We start from the raw sequence: 18,209 nt of genomic DNA, 5'->3' as shown, positions 1-18,209 counted from the left end.
CTTTTCACAGAGACTGAACGTGCAATTTTTTCCAGAAGGGCGTCCAGTTTTTGAAAATCCAGCAAATCGTTTGACTTGGCATGCATCTTGTAATCCATTTATGAACTCCACGTAACAGAAACCAAAAACGAGCAAGAAGAATTACAGAAGTTTTTCTTTTCTCTCATCCAAAACACAGGAGGGATTTATACTTCAGGCTCCAGTATGTATCCTGAAATCCCACAAAACACGGAGAGTAATCCTTAGTGTAGTCCAAGCAGAGTTTGAGGGTGGCTGATCCACAAAAAAAAAGGGCCCAGCCTGGAAACAGTCCAGGTGGGGAGGAAAGGCTGTGGAAGCCTACAGCCGGCAGGCTGTGTTAGCTGTGTGAACCGGTCCTCTCTCTACCCCATCCCCCTCTCAGCAGTACAACGGCCCAGTTGCCACAGGCTCTTCGTTCCATTGTGTGTCCTCTCCAGGGCCTCCCCAACTTAAATGGACACAAGTCGAAATCAAGAAGGAGAGGGGAAGGCGAGAGAGGGGAGAGAGGGCTCCGGTAAGATCCAGGAGGAGCACTTTATTCCTCTAGCTCGCTCTCTCACCCTCTCTCCAGCACAGGCAGACCAGCATGCAGTTACTCAACAGTAAAAATGGCTCTGCTGCTTCCTCATTCAGCAGAGCCTCAGCCCACACAGCCCTCTCTCCCTCCCTCCTACGCTCACTCATTCCACCCCTCCCCTCTTTCCCATCAATAGCTTGAGGTCCTTGCTCTCTCCTCTCTCTCTTGCCCACACTCTTACACCTTTAAAGACCCCACCCCCTTCCTGTCTTTTCCTCCATCCATTTCATCATGCCCCACCCCCACTCACTCTCTTCTCTCAGAGTGATCGCATATGCCTCCCCCCACCAATTTAAGAGCCCCCTTATCTGCACTCCATCCTCTCCTCTTCATATATAAAATGTACCAGTCACATTCATATTGCGGCTGGACTACTCCAATACAAAAAAAACTGCACAACTGTTCAAATAATACTCTGAAAACTCTGCAGTCCCAGAAACATCAGTGGCTCTTAATTACATTTAATTAAATCAGAGACTTTGATCAGGGTTACCAATATGTCATTATTGCGACACTGCTATCAAACATAGAGATCTTCTGATACCATTTGTTCCTTCCCGAAACCGATACCTCAACTAGGGATACACCAATCCGACTTTTTCAGTCCCGATATTGATAGCAATACCTGGGCTTTGGGTATCGTGCAATACCGAGTACCGATCCGATACCAGTGTCTAATTAATAAGCTGTATGCCTCACTGTGTGGAAGTGACTGGGATCATTCTTTTATGTGTAAGGACACATCAGGCTTGACTTAAACATTGCTTTCCTAACTTTATAAAACAAAATGTGACCAATGAATACATAGATATACATTCATTCAATTGTTATTTATTATTAAAATAATAAATCGTACACCAGCAACTGGTCAAAACTTAAACAGGAATTCAAATTACAGTACATAATGTATATAGTATATCAACATAAAATGTAATTGAATAGATTGGCCCCATTGTCACCAATTTCCGATCCAGCTATTTGATACCGAGTACCGATCTGATACCAGCGTGATAAAAAAAATATATAGTTATTATCATTATTATTTAACAGCTGTGACCAACTACCTGCAATCAGTTGTTCTTCGCTGCTCTCAAACAGCAGTTGACTGGCGTACTCGCCGATACCCGATCCCGAATTTTGGGCAGTATCGGAGACATTTCCGATACTGGCATCAGAACAACTCTAATCAAACAAATAAAATATATAATCAACAATATTGACTCAAATAGCTGTATCGGGTATTGGTGACAATGGGGTTGATCTATTCAATTCAGTTCTGTGTTTATATACTATTTACATGATATACTGGAACTTGAATTCCTGTTTAAGTTTTGACAAATTTGTTATGAATTAAAAAGGGTTTACACTTTAATTGTAATTCCTTTTAATTTTAAAGATTTTTTTACCAAGTTGCTGGTGTACGATTTATTATTTTAATAATACATAATGCAGTAAATGTATATCTATGTATTTATTTGTTACATTTTGTTTTACAAAGTAATGTTAGCAATGTTTAAGTCAAACTTAATTTTGTCTTGCACATAAAAGAATGATCCCAGTCACTTCCACACAGTGAGGCATACGGATCGATACTCGGTATTGGCTATCGGGACTGAAAAAGTCGGATCGTGGATCCCTTAATTAAACTAATAGATATGTGCCATCAAAACTTGCATGAAAGCAGAGCCTGCACATTGCACAGCTCAGGACTGCAGGTAAACTGAATAATCAAAATTCAGGACATAACAGAACAGCGTAAACAGTCAAGATAGGGACGTGAAGGGAAACTGAAGTGATGAGCAAATCATGGGAGCACCCACTGTGCCTTCCTGAGGCAGAGCAGCTTCCAGTAATGACGTTCATGACACCCCGGTGACTGACCACACTGCACGACAACAAGTACAGAACTCCCTTTTTTCAGTCTGATCTTATCAAGACTTATGACAGTAATAATAATTCACTCATTTCAATAAAAATGAAGTTCTTAGTAGCTAAATACCAATTAACCATTTTCGTACCATAACCACCAAAATACAGAAGTGATAGTGACTCATAATACATTCCTATTGCCTAAAAAAGGGCCAAAAGGAACAGGAATCTCACTGTGTCACGATTGTAGAATCAGGGAACACACACTATGTAATGGTACACAAAAGTCACAATTCGGAAAGAGTGGGAAAAATGCATAAGGATATGCCTCTTTTCGTTTACTTTGAACTAACAGTAGTACAAGTGTCAAAGACAAATCCTCTTGCTGGGAACTGAGATAACATTTTGCCCCCTGGCAACTTTGGTAAACCATTTTCATTATAAAAATAAGGACCATTTCAAGCACTTCTATATTACTGTCCGAACACTGAACAAACACTTTCCCAAAAGGCAACAGGTCACAATATGCTGTAAAACTGAAAAGCATACAAATAGCATAGCAAATACAAAAATAAAACTTCTGCATGAGGAGTTGTGTTAAAATTAGTTCCACCTTGGCTATATTTATTCAAAGCACCCAAACATTTTTCATTTATCCATTCACATTAGGGGTGTAAAAATATATGTATACACGAGTATCACAACAATATGTGTTGTGATACTGTATCGATTCTCAAAAACACTATAGATTTTTAATTAACCTCTTAAAAATCCAACAGGAGATTGGACAACAATATTCGGAGGTTGTAGCGGGCTCAGTTTTAAAGCTAGAGTGAAGATACTGGAATCATATGAAACTAGCTTGTTGCAAAGGAGGTCAAATAAGTCTCCAAAATGACGTAAAATTTTGGCGAGGAAAAACTGGCATGGCAAATTTCAAGGAGGTCCCTTGACCTCTAACCTCAAGATATGTGAATGAAAATGGGTTCTATGAGTACCCACAAGTCCCCCCTTTACAGACATGCCCATTTTATGATAATCCCAAGCAGTTTGGGGTAAAAACATGCAGTTTTTAGCATGCAGTACAAATGTGTTATTTTCGCCTATTCTAAAATAGTGTATTTCTGGTGTGTTCTTTTTAATATAAAGTTTATGCCATGACAGTTTTCCTAAAATCAGATTAAAAAATAAAAAAAATTACAATGTATTGCCTCGCATAGAGTTTTGCAATATATTGAATCTTTACCCCTGTATCATGATATGTATCGTATCAACAGATTCTTGCTAATACACAGCCCTAATTCACATACCCTACTACGGTGGAGCAACAGCGACACACCATTCTTGTCTTATACACAACTCTCTCTCCCTTGCATTTGTCGCTGACCGGGAGCCCGCAGGCGGGTCTTCCTGCTCCGACGTTTCATTTGCACTTGCCATAGTTTGACTGACTCGCACAGCAACCCGCTCGTTGTGCTAACCTAAGCATATGTTGCTAACAGCGTGCGGCTTAAAGTGTACAGAAGGAACTCAGGCTTGTGAACTTTGGTTCCACATTAGGCTACGTGCATCAACCTAGATATACCGTGTATTCTGACCTTAGATGACCCTCGTACCATGACGGTTTTGTACAAATACACAAACTGTTACAGCCTGAATTTTCCCTCGGGATTAATAAAGTGCCTTTCTTTTTCTTCTTCTTCTTGTATGTAAGCATAAGTGCCAGGCAGGAATCAAAACTCAAGGTGCAATCTGAAGAGACAGGTGTGACATAGAGAGACCCTGTTTAGTTTGTACCAATCATCCAACCCACCTGCTAAAGTAACACAAGATTTTTAACCTCCTGTTCACTACTCATGAGCAAATCCTAGAGCATTTGAGAGGCGACAAAATATTGCATTTGAGTATCCACCACAGTATATCAAACCAACCACATTATATGTCTAAGTACAAGTAGTACCTATTATTAATATACACTACCAGAGGCAAGTTGACCGCTGATCTCTCAATCAATCTTAAGACTCATGCATGCAAACAGGAACACACACACACAGTTTCAAAATGAGTCCAATGTCAAAACCCCAAGAGATCAGGTGAGTAACGAGTCACCCAGTACAATGTATACTCAGGTGACTGGTGAGTGCATTGCACAGTGTCAGTTTTCCCTATAAGCAGTTGCTCATCTGTGCTGCAGCCAGACACTGACGGTGTCCTCACAGACCCACTTCCCTGTCCACGTGCCATATGCACCATTCCCAAAGACAATACAGCAGCTGCCAGAGTGACAAAGCTCCAACCTACAGCAATTCAAAGAAGGCCAAACCGATGGCCCTGTCACTGGAAGGGTGGTGGTGGGGGGAGGTCGTATTCAGACACAGGGAAGGAGGGAGGGAGGGAAGATAGCAAGAGGAAGGGGGAAAACGAAGGAGAGGATTGCATTTAGACTGGGGGTTGGGTCAGACGGAGAGACAGCGGTGCACACAGAGATGAGACTCTGCGAGAAAGTCTGAGGCGCTTCCATTAATCATCAGAGCACCGGAGAAGCTGAAATCTACAGGGACCCGGAGAGGAGAAAACAGGGAACAGGCAATTTGCCAACTTGACATGATGTAGCATGCAGTTACATATATTCAGCTATGCGTTGGGAAAAACAATAGAAAGAAGGGTGGTGAAAGAGGGACTTAATAGTAATGATAACCAAAGCCTTTTAGTCAGTTGAGAATTATCTGAATCTAACAAATGGTTCTTTATTTTTACACCCAGAAAATCTCATTCACCAACCTGGAAATCTCTCTTCGCTGGTGAAACGTGTCCTACAGACTTATTGTCCACTGACTCTACAGTCTGTCTTATTACTAGATCCAGGATGAGGGAATATGTGATGCCACTTTAAAAGGGGCACTCCACCTAATTTGCACATGAAGTGGAGTTACAGGGAGTAGCCTACTACTCAACCTGTGAAATCAGTTGTATCATATCTTCTGTTGCTCTGGAGGGAGCTGCCTAAAGTTTGAAAGAATAACCCTGATTATATCATCAGGCTCATCAGACTTAAACATTTTAAACAGAAAGCCTTTGTTTGACAGAAGCGGGCATTTAGGAGGCAGACAGGGGGTCTAATGAAAGAAAGCTTGACCCTTTCTGGAGATTAAAAGTCAGGATATCCCTGCCTAGATTTTTTGGACCATTTAAACAGCCTCTTATGAGTCCTCCAGCTTTATGGTAGTGCAATACTGTCCTAACTCACTGGAGTACTCCTTTAAGCATCTTCACACTTATTAACCTATACACTTTAGAAGTGATTAAGGACTTTACTTTCAAAGCACATCTGGAGCATGTCACTGCATAATGACCTTTCAATTTTAGACACAGATCCCAAGCAATCCAGAAATGTATTTTACATTCAACTTTAAACTCGTGTTTTCCTAATCTCAATGGGGGCAGCTGTAGTTCAGTGAGTTGAGCCGGTCGTCCTTTAATTCAATTTAACCACAAGGTTAGCGGCTCGGTCCCCGGCTCCTACTGTCTGCATGTCAAAGTGTCCTTGAGCGAGACACTGAACCCCAATTTAATCCCTGGGTGCTTTACAGCAGCCCACTGCTCCTAAAATGCTTAAATGGGTTAAATGCAGAGGACAAATTTAATGTATGTACTTGTATGTGTATGACAATTCTAATAAAACTAATACATATACTACACTTTGAAATCTATTGAGCGTCAACAGACTTGTTTTGAGATTTTCCAGGCTTAAAAGGCAGAATTACTGACATTTTTAATGGAAATACAGGTTCAAAATTTGCAGTTACAACCTTATTATTAGATCTGAGCAGCATATGGTAAAAAAAACAAAAACAATATCTGTTGAATTGTACACTATATTTAGAATATTTTCACTGCTTTTTCTTGAAGTCAGAGAGCCATTTCCGACAGGAAACTGAACTGAAAGTGAAACATATATGCTCTCTTCTTAGTCACCAGACACCATTTACAAAAACAGTATAAATAAGTTTCAATTTCAGCTCAGTTCCCTGTCTGATAATATTCTAAATATAGCCTACACTTAAACTGATATTGATGTTTTTTTAGGTGAGCCTTTCTTTTTGCTGCCGACCCCATCCACAGCAGCAGATCACTTTGCTTCTGTGCTGGTAATTCCTGTTTGCTTCTCCAAACTGGGGGCGTGCTGACCAACATCTACTATAGGTAATACACTGACTATGGATATGTACCTCATACAACCCCACCTCAAAACACCCAAACTATCCCTTTAAAGTGACTACAATCAATATTTTTTTCCAGAAAGGTTTCAAAATGACAACGTGAAAGGGGTCACTCGTAGTGATAAACCTACAGAGAACTATCACCCAAATCTGCAGCTCCCTCCTCGGCTTTAGGGAACTTTACAGAGAGTTTCAGCTTATTCAAACTTTACAGTTTTGTTTTACTGTGTCATCACTCTCATAGCGTTGTTTTCAGCCGCAGCAGGGAGCTGTTTTCAGGGAAAAGGCTCTAAAAACTCACTATACACTTTCTGCTCCGCACAAAATGGCAGAAAGACACCGTAAGCAAATAGCTGGAGAACATAGTGGAGAATTCAGCAACAAAAGCACCATATAGAGCTTAATGAGGGTAAATATGTAGACTGAGACTTGTATTAACCAGTTGGAAATTTCAGTCCCTATTCCAGACTCAGTACATTTATTCAGCTAATGTCTACATGACATACTCTATTATAACCATACATCCTGGCACTGTTGCCACAGTGGCAGTTAAGATGCAGTCAGTTCTTGACTAGGTTTGTAGCGCTAAATATTTAAAGCGATCACAAATAGATATTGTTAACAGAACATTGTGGCGTTAGAAAGTGTCTGGCAAACGTTTGCGAGTTATGATTTATGTAGGATACAACTGGATTGTATCAATGTCCACTCCAAATAAAACTCAGGCAAATTATATTGGTAAAGATATGTACAAATTCAGCAAAATATTTTAGTAAAAGTAAACCCCTCTAAAAAAAATCCATATGCTCAGATGCCATGTAATATTTAAAAAATGTAGCCTAGTACTGTAGGCCTACTGCATTTATTCTAACCAATTTAGGATGATTATACTGAGCATTGCAATGTTTTCAAAATCACTGTATGAATATGCTGTCATTATTCAGCCATATTATTGAATAGTGAATCGACCTCTGAAAATTACATAGGTGACAAACAGGAACCAGTGATTGTTATTAGATCTAATGACATTAGCCTTGCTCGATATGGCCGTTGAAAGTGGACCATCATTTATGGTATTAAAATGAAATAAAATAAAGGCATTAGTTGCAAAGCAATTGGTCATCACAAAAAAATTAAAAATAGTCAATATTGACTATTGCATCCCCAACATGTCACAATATGTCAAAGTCACATTGTTTTCATCATGTGACCAAAGAGAAAACAAAACTTCCAATGCTCAGTAATATTGTTTTTGCAGTAGCAGCAGTAACATGGTTGTAGTAAGTCATGACACTCCTGGCAATGATTCAAAAGTGATAAACAAAGCATATATACACTCACGCTGACACACACTATAAAAGATTTTGTTTGCTCGCTCATTTGTTCCCTGACCGCACACTCCTTTTCATTCAGAGGTCATTCACAACTAGGCCAAGGATGGTGTTACCATGGCAACTAAACCAGAGAGAGGAGGACCAAAAAAGGAATATAAAAAATAAGATGGAAAATAAAACGGGGTGAGAAAAGCATGTTCTTTATAGGGCTGTCAACATTAACGTGCTAACGCGTTAACGTTTTAACTTCACTACTTTCTTTAACGCTATTCAGTCTTTCTGAGGTTGTAGCAGGCTCAGTTTTAAAGCTAGATTGAAGATGCTGGCATCATATGAAACTAGAATCTAAGGAATCCATTGGTATCAACCATGTCATACATAGCTTGTCGCAAAGGAGGTTAAATAATGCTCCAAAGTTACGCTAAATTTTGGCGAGGAAAAACTGGCAAGTCCATTTTCGAAGGGGTCTCTTGACCTCTGACCTCAAGATATGTGAATGAAAATGGGTTCTATGGGTACTCACGAGTCTCCCCTTTACAGACATGCCCACTTTATGATAACCACATGCAGTTTTGGGCAAGTCATAGTCAAGTCAGCACACTGACACACTGACAGCTGTTGTTGCCTGCTGGATTTGAGTTTACCATGTTATGATTTGAGCATATTTTGTATGCTAAATGCAGTACCTGTGAGGGTTTCTGGACAATATTTGTCATTGTTTTGTGTTGGTAATTGATTTCCAATAATAAATATATACATTCATTTGCAAAAAAAAAGTGTGATTAATTTGCAATTAATCACGATTAGCTATGGACAATCATACGATTAATTGCGATTAAATATGTTAATCAATTGACAGCCCTAGTTCTTTAGTGTATGACGTAATAATGACCAAACTCACAGCCAGAAAAAAGTCAGATATAAGTCTGTAGATTAGGCAGCACACATGCATGTGTTCCTGTTTAGACACCCTAAAATGTTGTTGGTAGTTTATCGCTTTCAAATGGAAAACCAATCATTTCATACTGGTATTTTGAGGTATGTAATTAAAAGCTCAGCTCTGTTAACCCTAACCATCAGTATCTTCAAGCACTTTGAGTCAGTCTTTATTTAAAAACTTACGGTCAACTAGGAAAATACATTTACAGTAATGTTATAAATAGCCTTGCTCTCTGAGCTTGTTTGATTTACTGCTTACCTGGTAAATGCCTGCCCTTTGACCCAATTCGTCTTCTGTATTTACACACAATGTGTAGACAGTGATAACACTTCTTTTTAATCTTTAATCTAATCAGTGACAAGTTAATCACAAAAACTGACCTACGGCTTTGATACATTACCAACAGGTATGCATAATAGACTGCCAAAATATTGTTTTAAGGATGATGGTAAATAAAAGGTATATGCTAAGTAATCAGTTACAGTAGCCCCTAGAGCTTTAAACTGTTTAAGTCTTTGTGCACCTTTAGGGCAAAGAAGCCTATCCAAACAAGCACATGACTGCAGGTGAGCCCTGTCATTAGCTGGATCTGTATGTTACACATTGGGCTTCAAGCTACTATAGCAATAGTTAAGCTTTAAATATATATATAAAAAACACGTTTCATCCTGTAAAATTGATTCCTCCTACAAGGGAAACAGCAGCAGCCTATTTGAAAACAAATTTGCAGGTCCATTCTTACTCAACCCGTCAGTCTCTAGATCTTCATCCTCCTGTTATGTTTTTTATTTTTCCCCATTCACAATGTTGTTTGGTTACGATTACCCAGAAGTCTTTATAGATATTTAAATCAATATCCTCCTAACAAACACTATCCATACACTTCCACGCAACAAACACACACACACACACACACACACACACACACACACACACACACACACACACACACACACACACACACACACTTGTCTTTTTTGATAGATATATATATATATATATCTTGTCCTAATTGTTTGTTATCACTATTATGTAGTCAGCTATAGCCTACACTCGACTGACCTGTACTTATTATCTGTACCTACGGTCCGCACAGAACTAGGTAAGATGGCCTTTAGCTATTCCGCTCCCTTTTTTTCCTGGAATACACTGCAAGCTAAGTAGAAACTGGAAAATCTGATTACTTTTGATGAATTTAAAACATTAATGAAAGACCTAGAAGCAGAGTCAAATGGGAGCTGTCTGTGTTTCTGAATATTTTCACTTTAACGTTGGCTTCAAACACTTGATTTTAATGTGTTTTGTATGATATTATGCTATGTATTTATTTTGCATTTGTTTTATGTTGTGGCGTCTGAAACTTTAATGTATGTTTAAATGCTGCTGTCTTGGCCAGGTCTCTCTTGCAAAAGAGATTCTTAATCTCAGTGAGTACTACCTGGTTAAATAAAGGTTAAATAAAAAAATAAAATAACAAATTTAGTCCTATTATTTCTTTATATTAATCTTGTCTTTAGGTGGAGGCTTCAGATAAGCCCAGTGTTTTTTTTGCCTCTTCCTGCACTGTATATTATTAATTATTTTTTTTGTTATGTCAAATAGTCTTAAATTGTGCAAAATAAATAAATACAATTTAAAAAAAAAAACAGCAGGGACAGTATGCTAAGTAACGGGCCTCTGCATGAGTAATCTGTTTGAACACACCAGCTTTGTGTCTGTAATATACCCCCCTACCTCTCCTCCATATTAGTCATATGAAAACTACAGACCCAAACACATCTGTGTGGGATATATAACCATCACCAGATGTGGGGAATACCACGCAACACACACACTTGTCTTTTTTTAAAATATATTTACCATATGGTTATTGTTGTTATTATATATATCTTGTCATAATTGTTTGTTATCACTATTATGTAATCATATTATTTCTTTATATTAATTTTGTCTCTAGGTGGAGGCTTCAGATAAGCCCAGTGGTTTTTTTTTTGCCTCTTCCTGCACTGTATATTATTCATTTTTTGTTATGTTGCATAGTCTTAAATTGTGCAAAATAAATAAACAAAAATAAAAATCTTGTCTCTAGGTGGAGGCTTCAGATAAGCCCAGTGGGTTTTTTGCCTCTTCCTGCACTGTATATTATTAATTTTTTGTTATGTTGCATAGTCTTAAATTGTGCAAAAATAAATAAATAAACAAAAAAGGAACAGTATGCTCAGTAACGGGCCTCTGCATGAGTAATCTGTTTAAAACACATCAGTCGACTGAATGCCACTGCTTTATGTCTGTACCTCTCCTCCACATTAGTCATCTGAACACTACAGACCCAAACACATCTGTGTGGGATATATAACCACTACCAGATGTGGTGAATACAACGATAAGGACTTGCTGGCGACCGACCATCTTCGTAGAGAGCCAAGCTCCTAACGTTAGGCCACAGGGCATAGATAGATTATTGCCTGGGTTTCGTAATGGACGTCAATGCTAGGTAGGTAGGGCATTAGCAGAGCTGAACGAAAATGCACACACATATTGTTTCCTAATCATGACAGCAAGCTTTTGGTAAAAAAAAAAAATGACAATAACAAGTATCTGCTCCTCTGACTACATTCTCATCATGAAACAGCCTCAGTGTGAGTGTGCGCCATCATCACCGTGACGGCGTCACCGTCTCCAACAACACACAAGACCAACGAGCAGTTAGCTAATAGATGAACCGACTACAGTGGTAGGAGCAGCATTTATCGGGTTATTTGCAGCGTATTTGTGGCCGGCAGTGGGTGAGACAGAAGAGGGACGTCACATAGACACACAATGTAGATGCGGTTATTGTGTCTTTTTGATAGACAATATCAAACTGCAACAACTAGCTGTTAGCTTTAGCTAGCAGAGCTAACAGGCCGTTGGTCTCTCAGTGGCTCAGCCGGGTATCAGCTCTCTCAAAGCCGCCTTTTACACAAGCTGGTACACCGTGTCTCTTGCTGGTCTACTCATTCGGGTTTCACCTGAGACACAACAAAGACTTTGGCAGAAGAATAAATGTTTGAAACAGCGGCGTTTACCTGGGTTTATCAGGTTGCCAGGGCGCGCGGGATCTTTCTCTCTCCGAGGATCCTGAACACCTCTCGTCGTTGTCGGTGACGTCACTACGCACGTCTTTTTCGTTTGAGGACGTAAAGAGAGCGTGAGTATGTGTGTGTGTGTGTGTGCGTGTGTGTGTGTGTGTGTGTGTGTGTGTGTGTGTGTGTGTGTGTGTGTGTGTGTGTGTGTGTGTGTGTGTATGTGTGTGTGTGTGTGTGACGGGCTGAAGGAAGCATTCCGATCAATCCCTCATTATCAGTGTTGCAAAGTTTTACATTCATAAATGAACATTTTGCAAGAGTTAAACATCGCTTTTAATGTTTTCAAGAAAGGAATGGAGCTATGTATCAAGACTACATTATCTGCAAAAAACAAAAAGTCAAGTAACACAGTGAGTGAATGTGTTTACTGAAGTTACTATTATTTATTTATATTAACCCATGGCATGTTTTATGTTACTTTTTTATTTATTTATTTTATTTTCATGTATGTTGTTAGTTATCTCTTCATTTCATTTACATGTATTGTTAACCTATGTATGTATGTTCTTTGTACTGTTTGCAAATTTAAAATAAAGTCTTGAAAAAAAGCCAACTTTCCTGCATTTTATTAATGAATTCAAACACTATAGCACCATCTTACCCAATGTTAAAAACAAAAAAAAGCCATTAGGACTTTTAAGTTATTAAATGAATATGATGGATATAACCTAAACTCTGGCATTCTGAAATGTATATGTAATTATTTTTGCATATTTGCGAGAGTTAAACCTCACTTTAATGTTTTCAAGAAGGAAATGCAACTATATATTAAGACAATATTCTCTGCAAAAAAACAAAAAGGCTTGTAAAACAGTGAGTTTGTGCTCCCCTTTTAATGTTTTACTTAACTTACTATTATTTATTTATATTAACCCATGGCATGTTTTACTTTTTTATTTATTTTATGTTGATTTGTTTCATTTCTGGTTTCCTTTTAATGTTTGGCACTGCTTTTTGTTTATGTTCTCACTATGCTGCATCTGTATGCCAGTGTTTCTAATGTTTCCTTCTATTACTATGTATACTGGCAGATTGAAATTTAAACTTAAAAAAAAGAGAGAGAGAATATAATTTCTGTGCACTAGAATAACTGGCAAAAACTGGGACATTTATGTACAAAGCTACAATGGAAAATATAAGTGAAACTCTAAAAAGATGCGGTCCCCAAAAGTATCCCCGTCTTCATATGTCTATTTTTTATTAGATTAGATATGATTTAATTTCTTAATTTAGGTGAGAGTAAATAAAAACATGAAATGTTACCAAAAACAATTTTTTTAATTTAATATTTGAAAGATAACTTTCATCTCACTCACCAGACTGACATGCTAGTGAGTTTGTTGATGTTTTATTACATTAATGGTCAGTAGAACGCGAACGGATAACATCCACTTTAGGACTCTTTGCACAGGAAATTATTGCAAATCTTACTAAAATGCACAGAGAGAGAGAATTGTATCTGGATTAAATCAATGGTTTGCAGCGCCCCTCAGTGGACAACCTCTGTGCCTTTATTAAACCGAAGGTCAGCTGCAATGCAAAAAGTATTTTGAGATCTCCAAGTGGAAAAAACAAATGTATAGGAACAAATATCATACGTGTGCCTATTTTCAACTGTGTTAACTGACCTACCCAATACAATTCATAAAAAACTAATTTGAAGGAAATATATGTATCCAATCCAATCCATCCAAATTTATTTATAAAGCACATTTAAAAACAACAAAAGTTGACCAAAGTGCTGTACAATTAAACTTAAAAAACATAACAACATAATAAAAAACACATATATATATATATATATATATGTTTTTTATTATGTATATATATATATATATATATATTCATTTAATTTAATTTCAAAATGTATTTCGAACATGTAGAATACAAAAAAATAAAGAAAAAATAAAGAAAAAGAGAATGATCATACTAACAAGTGGACAGTCAGAAATAAGTAGTATTTACATACAATGAAAAGCATAAGAAAAATAAATTGTCAAACACTTGATGCCTTGATTTACATATTCGAAAAGGCGTGAGAAGAAGTACAAACTTATTTAATCCCACCCCTTATATATACATATGTATATATAAGGGGTGGGATTAAATGCCCAACTATATATATATAGTTATATATATATATACATATATATATATAGCTATAGTTATAGTTATAGTTATACAGTTGTATAGTTATACAGTTTGAAAATTGACACACACATATATATATATTTTTATTTTTATTTTTTATTTTAATTTCCTGTAGTTGGAAAACTAGTGAGCAATTAGAAGATTAGATACCTCCTATTTTTATTTTAGCAAGGGGCAAAAATAAATGTATAGGAACAAATGTCATACATGTGTCAAAATATTTATGTTATACATATATTATTTATATTATTAAAATATTATATTTTATTGGGTAGGTCGGTTGAAACAATTTTTTTTAAATATTTTGAACACAGTTGAAAATAGACACACTTATATATATTCTTATTTCTTTTATTTCATTTTCATTTTCTTTAGCGGTACACTAGTAAGTAGTTAGAATCCTGGTGCTCACTCCAGACCAGCTGGTGGCGCTATAAAACACCAACTAAGAAGAAGAAGAAGAGCCGACCTACCCGGAAGACGCGTGAAGGTCTTTGATAACATTTCCCTGTTGTCAGCCCGGTGTCGATGTGAAAATGGGTGTTAAAATAGAGATGTTTCGAGTAAGTATCAAATGTTTTTAAAACAACGTACTTGGACATTTAATATTAATTGTTTTTAACATTTAAAATCGGCAGAAATCGGTCCATGTTTGGTGTTTTCTATCTATCTAACTAGTCATTATCATGAGGCTAAGTTTGGTCATGATGTAACTAACAGGTTCCCACCATCACTCACTGGCTGATCTGTGTTTTTGAGCAGATGATGCTGTATCTCTCCTTTCCTGTGACCATGTTCTGGATCTCCAATCAAGCAGAGTATTTTGAAGAGTACATAGTAAAGAGAAAGGTTAGTAAAGCTGCTTTTATTGTTGCTCATACTTAACAGTCCACCCAGTGAGGCAATTGGGGCTCTTCTTGTAATAATAAATGTCTCTTTCTCTTTCACGATGATGGCGTATTTTATGGTATCCAGAGAGAGATCTTCCCACCTGACGAGGGATTGCAAGTAAGTTAATTTATCTATTTATTTATTAAGAATTGGGCTAATAATTGTCTATACTATATAATTACTATACTATACTATATAATTGTCTATACTCACTATATAATTGTCTATACTCATTTTTAACAGTCTCTTCTGCACTATATTCACTTTTTTTAAGTTAAGCTTAAAGTTACTATCTATCTATCTATCTATCTATCTATCTATCTATCTATCTATCTATCTATACACCATGGTTCCTTAGCTCAGATTTTTTAAAAACCTAATCATAAACAACAGTGTTTTTAATTAAAGGTCTCATATCATGCTCATTTTCATGTTCATACTTGTATCTTGTTTCTACTAGAACATGTTTACATGCTGTAATGTTAAAAAAAACAACTTTATTTTCTTCATACTGTCTGCCTGAATATACCTGTATTTACCTTCTGTCTGAAACGCTCCGTTTTAGTGCATTTAAACGGAATTGCAGCGGAATTGCGTTGCTAGGCAACAGCTTGGGTCCATGTTTAGTTCCTGTCAGCTGATGTTATTCACATACATTGCAACAGGAAATAAACTGGGACACATTTGGAATGTTTACGTTTAAAACAGTGTAATGGTCTAAATATTATAGATTTGTGACATCACAAATGGACAGAAATCCTAACGGCTTGTTTCAAACGCACAATTTCTGAATACGGGCTGTGTGTAATCCTCCATATATTGAGTGTTTTGATAGTTTAACAGTATTTATTTAGCACTTAAATCTGCTTTATAATATAAAAGACACAAATGTCACTTTTTACAATATGGGACCTTTAAGTCTGTTTAGAACTACAGCTGTATGGCACAATATATGATGATGATAATGACTGTGATATATTTCTTTTCAGAGGAAAGAGTTTGAGGACTTCAAAGAGCGAATGCGTGCTCGTAAGGATAAGCAGCGAATATTAAAAGAGATTTCTATGGAGTCTGAGAATTGAGGATAATGTGTTGCAGAAATGCATAAACTCCCACCACCACGGATGGAGGATTATCTGGCAGTGTTTTGGGGGCAAAAGAAAACTGGTCGGACTGGAATAAGATCATGACACATATGGCATCTCTGAGAAGTTAACACATCCCAAAGGTGTGTTGGGTGGTTTCCATGGATTAAATACGCCTAATAGGCCTGTTTAATTTACATGTGTGACTTTTTTTTTTTGTCTCCCACAAAAGACTTTTCAAATGCCAAAATCCTGTGTGTTTAAATGCCTGATGACTTGCTGTGATTGCACTGTCATAAAGTAATTATTTGAGTTATATATCCAGCTGGATATAATGTCATTATCATAATTTATTTGTGTGAGGTGCAGTGCCTATAAAATGTATTCACCCTCTTGGAATTTTTTTCCATGTTTAGTATTTTACAACATTTTATCACAGTGGATGTAAATGGGTATTTTTGATATTAATCAACAAAAAGAGATCTTAATACCAAAGCGTAAAGCAAATCTCAATAAACTAATTTGAATTGAGCACAAACATAAAACACAAAGTAACTGATTGCATAAGTATTCACCCCCTTCATATCAATATTTATTAGAGGTGCAGATGGCAGCAATATAATATCGCCTATGATATAAAGTCTGGGAAGCTTTAGCTTTATGTCCTGGGTTGTCTAATTGGAAAATAAAATTTCCTTTAAGTCACAGTTCACTTACAGACTGCAGCAGGTTTTCTTCTGTGATTTGTCGCTGCATTCATTGTAGATGAAAAACAATTTGCTGCACCAGTGATGATTTAGTCCTGTGATACTATGACAACAAATCTGTTTATCACTGTTGTAAAAGTCTAATTACATCCACTGTTTGTATAAAAAGTTGAGGGGTGAAGGAAATTGAGGCACCGATTATGTGTATACTTGTTAACATGTCATTTTAATGCTGTTTTTCATTAAAGTTATTGTTGATTTTGTTTCACCTTTTGTAACAGGAGCATTGATTTGCCCATTGGAAGTGGTTGTGTGTTTCTGATGTAAGGATGCACTGATCCGACTTTTTCAGTCCCGATACCGATACCTGGGTGTTGGCCTATCCCGAGTACCGATACCAGTGTTTATATCTTTAAAGGCCGTTTTCTCAAAATTGGTTTTTTTTCAAACTCTAAGCCAGAAATCTCCACTTTAGTAGCACTTCCACACACCAAACTTTCCAATTTCATTCATATCTATATTCTAAAGGTTTATACAGAGGAGTTTGTTCATATATCATTCATAACCTGATTTATACAACATTTTATTCCTAAAAACATGGTGAAAATGTCTTTTTTTTTTATGGCTGTTTACAGTGTTTTCTGATTTATGAAGTGATAAAAACAGATATCCATATTCCTCTCTGTAAAAAATCTTTGACTCTAATATGTCAACAAAATGAAACAATAATTTTGATCCTGACTTTATCCAATGGTCACATTTCTGTTCTGGAAATGTATGCAAATTAGCACATATTTTGTATAAGATAATACATAATTTGCATATTTAAACATAAAAATTCAAAAAACTTGTAATACAAAAAATAATTGTCTAAACTGTGGTATTTCTACTTTTACTGAAGGAATACTTCCTCCATCTCTGATGGTCATACAACATAGTTGTGAAAAGCGCATGCAATACTAGTATCAGACAATAGGGGGCAACACCTCCCTATCAAAAGATGTGCGCTGGAACCATACAGGTGTAGAGGCTAGAAGGGAACCAGCAAACTGGAGAAACTCTCGCGAGATTGTTATAGTTAAGCACTGATCTTGAATACTTAAGGTTAGATATTAACCTCGAATAGTTAAGGCTAGGCATTTATCTCTCGAATAGTTACGGTTGGGGTAGGTCAGGGGTCAGCAGCCTGCGGCTCCGGAGCCACATGCGGCTCTTTAGCCCCTCTCCAGTGGCTCCCTGTGGATTTATAAAAATGGAAATGAATAACTATTTTTTGGTTAATGTTT

At 37.0% G+C, this 18,209-nt stretch overlaps 2 protein-coding genes across 8 annotated transcripts in view; one reads left to right on the top strand and one right to left on the bottom strand.

Moving 5' to 3' along the window:
- Nucleotides 1-12,158, bottom strand: part of brd4 (bromodomain containing 4) — a 35,988-nt gene extending 23,830 nt beyond the window's left edge. For 6 of the 7 annotated variants that reach the window (XM_074656389.1, XM_074656391.1, XM_074656390.1 and 3 more), the window contains exon 1: nt 1-637. In XM_074656389.1, coding sequence (XP_074512490.1) covers nt 1-98 — 98 coding nt within the window. In that variant the 5' untranslated portion in view covers nt 99-637. Of the gene's footprint in view, nt 638-12,029 lie in introns of those variants that run through there. The other variant, XM_074656394.1, reaches the window with a different exon arrangement.
- A 2,496-nt stretch (nt 12,159-14,654) lies between these two features.
- Nucleotides 14,655-17,191, top strand: pet100 (PET100 cytochrome c oxidase chaperone). Its single transcript, XM_074656400.1, has 4 exons — nt 14,655-14,803; nt 15,003-15,089; nt 15,216-15,248; nt 16,121-17,191. The coding sequence occupies exons 1-4, from the start codon at nt 14,777-14,779 to the stop codon at nt 16,211-16,213; spliced, it is 240 nt and encodes a 79-aa protein (XP_074512501.1). The 5' UTR covers nt 14,655-14,776; the 3' UTR covers nt 16,214-17,191.
- The last annotated feature ends 1,018 nt before the right edge of the window (nt 17,192-18,209 follow it).

Source organism: Sebastes fasciatus, chromosome 13 (genome assembly GCF_043250625.1).
Source record: "Sebastes fasciatus isolate fSebFas1 chromosome 13, fSebFas1.pri, whole genome shotgun sequence".
Classification (NCBI taxonomy): Eukaryota; Metazoa; Chordata; class Actinopteri; order Perciformes; family Sebastidae; genus Sebastes; species Sebastes fasciatus.
Note: the sequence above shows the minus strand (reverse complement) of the source record. Positions and strands in the feature narration are given on the sequence as shown.